Raw genomic sequence first — 10,695 nt, forward strand, 5'->3', positions numbered from 1 at the left:
TTTTCCGCACCCGCCAGAGGACACGGCCACGGACACTCAGCCACCAGGATGAGGAAAGAGGAGGAGAATAAAAAGGACGTCCACCATCCGGCCCCCCTTCATGGTATATTTGTAAGAGGTAAGAAGCTAGGGTCAAATTTTTTCGTTCTATTATTTCGTCATTCCTATTCCACCATTTACGCCTCAACGGTGACACGGCCCCTGGGGTTGGTGACCTTGACGCCGAGCGCCTTGGCCTTGGCAATGATGTCGACACGCTTGCGGGAAGAGACAGCGGAGGCGATCCTATTCCAATTCATCAGTATGGGGTTACTTTTTGTTCAGACAGACGTAACGTACTCAGCGGCATAGGTGCGGTTGTGCATGAGCAGCAGCTCAACGTCCTTGGGGTTGTGGACGAGGAAAGCCTTGTGGCCGGAGGGCATCATGTGCTTGGTCTTCTTGTTGCTACCGTAACCGATCTAATCCATGAAATATCAGCATTGGAGTTCGCAAAAGGTAGGCCACAGCGATTCCAGATTTGTCTCGTCGAGATGATTCGAATCTGATTGCGGCTGAGGGTCGGAGGAATTGAACGTACGGAAGGCATGGGGATGTTGCTCTTGAAGCGTCTGCGGACACGGTTGTCGATACCCTTGGGCTTGCGCCATGACTCCGGCACGCACTTGAAGCGGTCGGACTGGTGGCGGAAGAAGCGCTTGGTGCCTGTTCACATCCGTTGTCAGTCCTCCTGATATTCCATGTTCTCGTGTGTGTGTAAATTTTCAAGTAATCATGCAACGCTCGCAACGAGGTGTTTATTCGATCGCTGATTCCAACTCTTCGATCGGTCTCTTCCATCACATCCAAACCAAATCATCTTTTCCCTTGTATCTCTTCCAGAATCGAATTTTGTGCGTGTGATTGAGGCAGGGAAAGGCTGGCAGAGGGAGCTGGAACATACGCTTCTTGACGATGGGGACGTGCTTCTTTGCGAGGACCATCTTGAAACTGTCAGTACAATCTCAATGCATCAAAATGCAAATGCAAATTCAAATAATCAACATACCTTGTCGGTATCGTTGGGTCTCGCTGGCTGGCGCTCGAGAGTTGTCGTGACGATTCGAGTTCAATCTCAAAATTTCCGCTGAGGTTTGGCCGCCTGAGCGAGCGAGTCTGAGTGCAGCGGGGACGCTAGTGGATCGCTAAGCGAGAACGGGTGTTTAGGGCTTGAGCGGCTAACCCTCGCCAAGACATGACTTTTCTATGGATGTACCTATCAGATTTAAGTTACAGTACAATACCATACTGGAAGGAATTAACTGCCATCAAGTTGTATCTACGGAGTATCTACACTTGTAATTCCACGCTCTGTCTCTCGCCGTCTCTCTCACCACTGGTCAACATCTTCTCCATAATCTCCAAATCAGCCAACGCCTCTTCCGGACTCTGTCGCTTGTCGACAGAACCACCGTTGGCAATCGTCGTAGCAAATACGTCGACCTCACGGCTCACACCTCGGCCGTCAAAAGCGAGCTCATTGCTCTCTCCTTTGACCGTTAGCCGGTCAAAGTTCAAGGCGACCACGCCTCTCTCGCAGTCGAACTCGAAAACTTGGTCATTAAACGCTGATCCGTACGACAAGGACAGAACACCCGTAGCGCCAGATCTAGTCTTCATTACCGCGTCCACCGTGTCCAGGGGAGCGAGATGCTGCTGCTGGAGACAGGACTGCGCGGATATCATAGTGACGGGGTCGCTCGACCCGAGAATCAATCGTAGAGCTGCTATCACATGGACGCCGCCGTCAAGGATGAATCCGCCCTGGTATTCGGGTGTTTGGCGCCATGCGGTTTCTACTTCGTTAGACCACGCACCAAATGCAATAAGATGTAGAGCGAAGGAACCTAACTTACTAAAATACTTCGAGTCCGTCGAGACCAACGCATGAGAATTTACCCGGAAATTCTTGACCGGCCCCAGCTTCTGCACCTCCTCGGCCGTACGCAGGAACTTGGTCATGTACCGGAAGTTCTCTGCGACGGCCCAGAGGAGCTTGCTGGTGTCGATGTTGGCATGGTACCATTGCAGCAGGTCCCGCGCCGTGGCAATGTCCTTGCCAATCGGTTTCTCGGACAGGACGTGCTTCCCTGCCGTCAGGGCCTTGCGGATGAAATCCGGCTGGACCAGGATGGGGAGGCTGCCCGGATCTTGATTAGCCAATGAGTCTTTAATCGTCGCAGGGGTAGAGGGCCAGACGCACGCGATGACAACCGCCGCGATATCCTCACGGGCGAGCAAATCGGCGTAACCCTTTCCGGGGCCAGAGTCCTCAGAGTAGAGATCAACGCCCGTAGTCCCGTTTGCGAGATCCTGCGCGGATTTGAGGGATCGGGAATAGATAGCCTTCAGCTGGAAGTCCTTTGCTGCTTGGACTGCGGGCTATGACTGGTGTCAGGGTAGTCAGATCAAATGATAAAGCGGGATGGCGTACCAGATGCTCTTCGCGAGCGAAAATGCCTATGATTTTATCAGCTTTAGATCTCGGATATAGATGGTGGGACATACCGCTTCCAATGATAGCCACTCCAACAGACATATTGACAGTTTAAATGCAACAGATACACAGATATTATTGACAATCGAGAGTGTACAGATGCACGATTTTATATACCTTGGAATAAGATTAGAAATCCGGTTATGCAGCATCCAGCTGCCATGCTTCTGGTGGCATTTCATTGGCGCCCCATGCGATGGGCGGGGTGGAGAGTGGAAAGTGGAAACGACCCGGTGAAGCCATACAGCGTTTAGCCTAAACCATGACGGACACGGGTCCGCGTGGGCAAACTGTTCTGTCTTGCGAGTCACTTGAGGGACAGAAATGTTAAAGGAGGTCATTAGTGTCATATTGTACTATTTTCCGCGGCCGTCCTAGTATGTTGTGATCAACAGGGTGTAAAATTGCTATAACAACAGAGTAAATGCTCTCCAATCAAAACGCCTTCCTGTCATAACAATGCTGGTCGTGGTCCTCATGGACTCATAGCCCATGGCCCATTCATGAGGCCATATCGTGTCAAAAACAATCCAAAGCAGGAGTAGTCCGCCCGAACCAAAACAGGGGTATAATAGATCCAAAGCAAAGAGAGGCAAAAAAAAAAAGAAAGGAGAAAGGCTGTACATCTGTGGACTATCCGACCAATGCTCGAAGCCGCTCCACCCTCTCCATCGCCTTTTCCAGTCTGTCAAGACGCTTCCTCTTCTCGACATCCCGGCGTTCGAGCACCGCCACCCTTTCTTCCAATTTCGCCCGCGCCTTGCGCTCTTGCGCGACCATCTCGTTCGCTTGACTGAACAGCTGCGCCGTCAGTTCCTCCAGCTCCGAACTGGCCTGGGAGAGCTGGCTCTCTGCCGCCTTGCGTAGGTTCTGTTCTCGCTCGAGCGCAGTCTGAAGCTCCGTCGTAGCATGATCGGGAGAAGGGGTCAGTTGTGCCGGCTGAGTAATGGTCTGGGTGGGGGATGCGGTGCTAGGGCGACGGTAAGGCAGAAGAGACGTCAGCGTCGACAGGCGACTTTGGTGCTGGGCTTGCGGCGGCGAGGATCGGGAATGCTCGCTCTCATTCGAGGGCGCAGATGAGGTGGACGACGCGGAGCCCGTCCTGGGGGTGTGCGTGTTGGTTTGCGATCTAAGACGGCGCACTTCTTTTTCGTAATCGGCCAGTTGTGCAGCTATAGACGTAAACCAGGTTAGCACCACCGTCAGGTAATTGACTCGTTCGTAGCAACGCGCTTACCCATCTGTGTAGCGTGCGCGTTCAACAGCTCGACCTGACCCTCCAACTCCTTCACCCTCTTCCGGGCGCTCTCGACTAATTGATCCTGCGACATGTACACATCCTGGCCACATGTTGGACAATTCTTCCTTGAGATGTTGGGGGCAGCAGTCGTCATGGCCGGAAGCATTCCCACGAGGGTCGTAGCCGTCACAGTCGTGGTTGTGGTGGTTGACATTATCAAGGCATAAATGGGAGTAATTGGAGGTGCTCTTCTGGGTCGAACTCAACGCATTGAGGCCTGAAACGAAGCTGAACCTGTGGTCGCGGAAATGAAAGGATGGAGGCTCGGCGTCGCAGGTCGTCCAGTTGTCCAGTCCGGCCCTTTAAACAGCGGGGTGCTGATCGGTGAAGTGTCCACTGCACAAAGAAGAGAAGTGGCACTGAAAAGATGTCTCATGAGGCTCACAGTAAGTAAGTAAGTGCAACAATCAAGGAGGTGAGGAAGCGAAGCCAAAGGGAGGCTGACTAGGAGTTATTATTATCAAATGCTGGGGAAGGATCATGATTCGTGTTGCAGGCTGGAGTTACAGTCCGTAAAGTCTGTTTAGCGCATTCTATAAATATGCCTCTCATGCCTCTCTTGGCTGTCTCCGAAGGCAAGGAAATCTCTCATCAATGAACATTGCAAACTGCTATTCAAGATCTTTCCTGAAATGTCAATCCTCAATCTCTGAGGTACACCATTCACAAGAATATTCGACTCTATATGATTTGATTGTTGTTAAATAACTCTGCTATTAAAAGGTACACGTGTAGATCGTGGATCTGATCACTTTTAGTCTCCGCGCCTGGTGGGTTCTAGTGTGGTTGACTGGTCACCTCCAGAACTAGATACAAAATAAACCAGTCTCCTAGTATATCAATATCGATCAATACATAGAGAGGTGCAGATTACTACTCTTCACCTCATGGATCTTGATTCAACCTGCCTGCGCAGGAGTCAAGGTCGCTCAGCCATCGACATTATTCCCTTGCAAGGAATGAAGTATCTGAGCATCGCCAAGGAAACACCAGCCATTCTAGCGACATCCCTTGCAACGTACAGGTTTTCTGTGGAAGATTAGCCATGTACTCCGTAGATAATTGCTAATACTCTTCGCTTAGTGTCGCTCGGGTCCCTCCCTTGGAGTATTATCTCCAAGTGGCTGGCACAGGAATGTAGCTTCACACGCCTGGTCAAGGACAGCGTCTAACAGCGTCGGAGCGGTCAGAGAAGCTGGTAGTTCCCACTTCCTGTCGCCAATAAAGTTGTCTACATCTGCATTATATGTTCTTCTCAGCTTCGCACATACATCTATCTTCAGAGTCATAATCTTATTCGCATGGCTGTCTCGTCATTTAGGAAGTGACATGGCTCCGTTGGAAGAACAAGTAGAATAGGACTCCACACTCCATCTCCCCCAATCCCGAAACAAGATAGACAATGAGAGGGGGGAATACGTTGACAGCGAGAAGACCAATTCTGCCGAGGAAAGGAGAAGGAAGAAGTACAAACATCTCAGGAAGTCACATAGCCCGTTCCTTCACATAGGCCGTGATGGGTCATAAGTGCACAACACTAAATCCACACAACATGGGAGTAGCTAGCTCAGAGAAGGGGAGGGGGGAAACAGATGACGACAAGGAAATGGGTAGACATAACAAGAAAATAAACACGAACTTTTTCGACGTGCCCGACAACGTCAGCAGTAACGAGACGTGGTTCAGGAATCTAGCCCGACGAAAGATATCACGAACCAAAGAGAAGGTGGAGGAGTAGAGAGGATGGCAGAGGAGGGGAAAATGCTGGCCATCGACTTAACCAAGAAGCAAATGCTGAGAGCATGGAGCCTGCACCGTCAGAGTTGTGGCATCCGAAAGAAATGACAACTGACGAACCCTACTTCTCCCGAAACCAGCGTAGTAGTACTCGGCTATGAACGATGACATGAATCAGGGTATCGAGAAATCTATGCGAATGTACGTCCAGACTGTCCACGACGGTTGTTGCGTGGCTTCGAGCTCACAGTGCTCCAGCCTTCTTCGTCTGCGGCAGCCTCGGCGGGCTGAGCAGGACCTCCGCTCCGCCAGTTACCGTTCGCCTTGCCGGCGGGCGCCTGCTTCGAGGCCTCGTCAGCCGCAGCAGCGGCAGGAGCTTCTTCCGATTGGCCTTGTTCGGTAGCACCGCTTTCATCCTCACCGGCCTGCCGGAGGATCTCGAAGTTCTTTCCGCCCTGAGGGATGTCCATGCTGTCCTTGCCGTTGGGATCGGCGGCTGGCACAGGCTTCTCGCTCTTGGCCTGCTCCTTGGATTGGCGCTGCTTCTCGGCTTTCTCGGCCTTGGCCTTCTCATCGGCCTCCTTCTTCTGACGGAGCGCTAGTTGACGACGCTCCTCAACTTGTCTCTCTCTGGCGGCAGTATCGATGGGCCGAGCACCACCGAATGGGCTAGCCTTCGAGTCAGTGCTGGCAGCGGGGCTGGACGGAGTTTCGGCGACAGTCCGCTTCTGGAGGTTCAACTTGGGGCGAGAGGCAGGCGCGGCGGGGGCGGCAGGGGCAGCAGGGGCGGCGGGGGTGGCGGCAGGAGAGGGAGGGTTACTGGGTTCCTTGGCAGGGGGCTGATCGGGGCGCATTCTGGCTCTCCATGAGTTATCGAGTTCGGCGGCAGTGGGTGCGCGCTCCTGGAATTCGCGGCGCGGGGGTCTCGAGCCATCCTGAGAGCGTCCCTCACCCCAAGCGGGCGAGCTTCTTCTGAACCCGGGACCTTCGTTGCTGCGAGGACGGCCACCTTCTCTGACTGGTCCACTCACCGGAGAAAGAGGACCCTTGCGCTCCCAGTTGCCGAAATCGCGCATCTTTCCATCCGACTCGAAGTTGCGACGACCACCGCCACGTTCGCTGCCGGCATCGGAGAGGTTGTCGAGGTTCCGTCCGAAAGTCGAGCGGTCGGGCACACGACGGGGAGGTTGTTCGGCCGCGGGCAAGGGGCCCTTGCGAGTCCAGTCAAGCTCCTTGACATCGCGCTCCTTGGCTGTTGAGGGCAGTCAGTTTTTTTTATGTACGATGCGTCGAACATGCGAGAATGTACTTACGGGGCTCAGCGATGCTGACACGAATCGCTCTTCCCTGAAGCGTGGTACCTGAGAGGTCAAGGGCCTTCTTCAAGCCGTCGACAGTCTCAAATTCAACATAGCCGAAGCCCTTGGGGCTTCTTGTCAACTTATCTTCAACGATACGGACGTTCGTCACACCACATCCAGCAAACAGGTCGTTGATATCGGCCGAGGTCGCCTCAAAAGAAAGGTTTCCAACGTGAGCGGTGTAAGGAGGTTGAGTAGGAAGTGGGAGAGGCTCTCTGATCGCATATCCACCACGTTCGCGGTCTGTGTCACTCTAGGATCAGACTGCATTCTTAACCGATTGAAGCCAGGAGCCATACCATTAAAGCCATTGCCGAATCCAGCGGAAAAAGGGCCAGCGCCGCGGCGGTCACCTCCGTAGCTGGACTGGGAAGGAGGAGCTATTGCATCTTTAGCCTTGTCATCCTTATCGCGTGTGGAATAGACTATCGGCGGAAAGTATCACGATAGTGCGCCTAGTACATACCGGCTGCAAAGTCCTCAAATCAGCAAAAACCATCATTTTTCAAGTGTGTCTCATCTACGACAGTTGCAACTTACCAGGCAAAGGCATATCCTCCATCTCGTCGGCCCAGGAGCCAAGACCTGTTTCGCTTAGCACAATCCATCCCCGCGGGGAATTTGTGTGGGAACCTACTCTCATCAGCCAGGAAGGTGCTGATAGACATCTTCTGGGCTTTCTGCTTCGCGGGCGCTTCATCGGATACCGTCAGTACTCATTCATCATATCCGAGGCATCTGATCTGGAGACTCATGGGATGCACTGAAGGAGGGGTTCGGGGTGGAACATACCCATGATTGCGGTTGTGGAAATTCAGGAAACGCGCCAAGGACTTGTGCGCGTCTCGGGCAGGATGTTAAATAGGCCTAAATGTGGTTATAAGAAGACTTCCAGATAGGAAGATAAAAATGATTTCAAGAAATGACGTCTAGTTGTTTGAACAAGTAGACGTGCGATGAATTATTGCAGGTGACCTCCGCAGTTGAAAGGACAGAGGGGGGAAAGTAGGTTAATCCATGAGGATAATTTTTAGTATGACGCTAGAAAAGTCAGCCTCCAGGGAAAAAAAAAAGTGGTGGTGCGGCTTCCGGCCTTGACCCAACCCCAGGGCTTCGTCACATCGGTGCTTGCTGTGGCATCAAGACATCCTGGAGAGGCAAGATGCATTTTTTTTTCTTAGATAATAAACTAATCAATTGTTCGCCTATTACTTGATAATCACTACTATATATCACTTCTAACTTTGTCTCAAGATTGATCGGCTCAATGCAAGCCATCTTGAACCAATCCAGTAATACGGAGTGCGAGGAGGGAAGCTTGTGCCCTTAGCCCGAAGCGGATTATTATCCTGGAAGCATACCACATATCCAACAGGGTTCTGAGACTCAGTACAGGCCTCTATTTCAATAGAGTGCAAAGTTGAGTGAGACTAACGAGGACACGAAGCGACGGTTATAGGTATAAACATTTTGCATTCATATAAACATATTACAGCAGGTTCCTGGCTGGGTCCAGGGGTATCTGGAGGGGCAAACCGTATTACAGGCAAAATAACCCTGTATGCTTCAGGGCGATCACAAGTAGATTGGTCCTACCCTGGTACCTATCTTTTCTCGAGTCAGCCAGATCAGTGCAAAGCTGTAAATAGAGTAAGGTGAAACGCGGCTGAATCCTCCCGAGTAGTACTCCGTATTTAAATGGTCGATATCTTTCTTGATCGGAAATTGAGGGTCGTCGTCGTCTGCGCATGACCTGAGGTCACGTGAGGTCCCGCCATATGAACATCTACTCTGATAGATAACAGCGGTCTCATCATTTAAGTAGCCAACCACAGCGGCATGCTTCAAATATACATTCCCTGGTCAGTCGCAAGATGAGCGGACAGAATGGTCAGCGGCCTGTATTAGGAGAGAATGTATGGTTGGCGTCACTAAAAGCCGGAGCTTTGAGCGGTGAGTTCTTCACTCTGCCCAAGCAACCCAGAAACTTGCCTTCGAGATCTTCAATGGTCCAATATGACGGGTCTCTTCTAAAAAGTTGCTGACTTTCGCCATTCAGGCTCTGCTGGCCTCGTTTATGGAGGCATCTCCGGTGTCATAAGGTCTCCTCATCCTGTAATCCATTCGATTTCTTGCGGTATCCACTGGTTTGCATGTGGAACTTCCTTCTGGTGTACGTCGTATTTCTTCCGTTCCCGGTGATGTTGGATGTGCTCATGATGCTGATTACTGATTGCAGGGCTAAGGAGTAACATCCTAAGTCTCCACTATGAGGATAGGGCCACCCCAAAACAGAGAGCCTATGTCAGCGCTGTCTCTGGTGGCATCGCTGGCGGCGCCGTGACTAGATTAATGGGTACTTGAACTCCAAGGACTACTTAAAATTTTCGACTGTGATAAGAAACCACTACTAATGCGATTTCGGCTTAGGTGGTCGTCTCATCCCAGGAGTTGTCGTATTCTCGCTGCTCGGCTACCTGGGACAGAGATCTTACAATGCTATTGACTCATGGCAGATGGAACATGCAAATACGCCATCGAAGCCAATTCTGCAACGATTAGCAGATTCCAAATGGATTCCACTCAAGACCCTTTCTGATGACGAATACAGGGGCATCCTGAGTGAGAAACTGCTCAGCATTGAGGCTGAGATAGCTATCATCGACGAAAAGATCGAGGAGCTTGAGAGAGCCAAAGCAAACAGACAGAATATGACGGGACTGGATCCTTCATCAACTAGATGATCGCATGGCGTCGACATCAGACTTTCTTTCCCTTCCAGGGTCACGGGGATGTCACGAATAGTACAGTCATCCAGGGCTTGGACGGTAACCCAACTCCAATTGCTCCTACGAATCCCGGCAGATGCCAGCATCTTGGGCTATGAGAGGTTTCGATCGTCGTTGCTCACCATAGTCTGAGGAGAAATCTGATTCTTCGCTAAAGGCAGCTAGGTATGTGTATGGACATTCCTGATTGGAACGGTGCAAAGACGTCTTGTATTTTTGTATTTTATCAAAAGGAGCAATTTGTAAGATAGCTAACGAGCTGGAGAGTGTCTCCCCATTTTCTGTTGGCGAATGTTCATTACTTTCATCGAGGATGGTAAGCCGACATCTGAAGGGCGACTGTAAAAATCCCACACACCTTTATATCACAGCTAAAATACGCAAAAGCTCAGTGTCTTAATTGCCCGAAGCATGGCACTAAACCGTAAAAGAATTATTTTAGTGCCAATTTGATATTCCAGAGACAAGTGTAATAAGGAAGCCTTGACCAAATATGTATGATTTATGTATGCATTGGCTTGAATATATAGCTAATCCTACCCCTGAATGTAGTTGTTAAATAGTTACTTGCGAAAGGAGACTTGCCATAGAGAAGTTAGTTTAGCTACTCCGTACATGGTATAAAGATCGACAGGCTGACAGCATCCGAAGGGCCTCCTATTCCTTATCGTATTCCCGAGTATATAGGTGTTCATGTGTAAGTCCAAGGCTCTGTGATTTTGTAGGTCAATGAGGATCCTTTACGGAGAGTAACCAGGGGCGATCAACTCATTGCCGAAGCAGGGAAAACCGGATGCGTATTCAATGCTGTATGATGTGCTCTAGTCATTTCCTGAGATGGTAATCTATCTTCTTGCGGCCCATATTATTCTGGCTAATGATCCATTAAATCGGCAGAGTTCGCCAGTTGACCCCAAGCAATAATGCCGGGACAGCCGATCCGCCACAGAGCCAAATACTCCGTGTTCCGTA

The 10,695-nt window shown here is 50.9% G+C and overlaps 4 protein-coding genes across 4 annotated transcripts; 1 reads left to right on the top strand and 3 right to left on the bottom strand.

Moving 5' to 3' along the window:
- Positions 1–176: 176 nt before the first annotated feature.
- Positions 177–2,578, bottom strand: Aud_001599 (uncharacterized protein; the record flags this gene model as incomplete). The annotated part of the gene is made up of 10 exons (XM_043287092.1): positions 177–285; positions 340–461; positions 581–705; positions 944–990; positions 1,049–1,141; positions 1,334–1,835; positions 1,896–2,179; positions 2,243–2,421; positions 2,474–2,499; positions 2,548–2,578. The coding sequence occupies 10 exons, from the start codon at positions 2,576–2,578 to the stop codon at positions 177–179; spliced, it is 1,518 nt and encodes a 505-aa protein (XP_043143027.1).
- Positions 2,579–3,169: 591 nt separating this feature from the next.
- Positions 3,170–3,990, bottom strand: Aud_001600 (uncharacterized protein; the record flags this gene model as incomplete). Its single annotated transcript, XM_043287093.1, has 2 exons — positions 3,170–3,708; positions 3,774–3,990. The coding sequence occupies 2 exons, from the start codon at positions 3,988–3,990 to the stop codon at positions 3,170–3,172; spliced, it is 756 nt and encodes a 251-aa protein (XP_043143028.1).
- A 1,774-nt stretch (positions 3,991–5,764) lies between these two features.
- On the bottom strand, positions 5,765–7,730 carry Aud_001601 (translation initiation factor 4B; the record flags this gene model as incomplete). The annotated part of the gene is made up of 6 exons (XM_043287094.1): positions 5,765–6,825; positions 6,887–7,177; positions 7,234–7,359; positions 7,475–7,519; positions 7,572–7,628; positions 7,727–7,730. The coding sequence occupies 6 exons, from the start codon at positions 7,728–7,730 to the stop codon at positions 5,765–5,767; spliced, it is 1,584 nt and encodes a 527-aa protein (XP_043143029.1).
- Positions 7,731–8,808: 1,078 nt separating this feature from the next.
- On the top strand, positions 8,809–9,678 carry Aud_001602 (uncharacterized protein; the record flags this gene model as incomplete). The annotated part of the gene is made up of 4 exons (XM_043287095.1): positions 8,809–8,887; positions 8,994–9,107; positions 9,174–9,290; positions 9,365–9,678. The coding sequence occupies 4 exons, from the start codon at positions 8,809–8,811 to the stop codon at positions 9,676–9,678; spliced, it is 624 nt and encodes a 207-aa protein (XP_043143030.1).
- Between the last annotated feature and the right edge of the window lie 1,017 nt (positions 9,679–10,695).

Source organism: Aspergillus udagawae (assembly GCF_001078395.1).
Source record: "Aspergillus udagawae IFM 46973 DNA, scaffold_1, whole genome shotgun sequence".
Taxonomy (NCBI): domain Eukaryota; kingdom Fungi; phylum Ascomycota; class Eurotiomycetes; order Eurotiales; family Aspergillaceae; genus Aspergillus; species Aspergillus udagawae.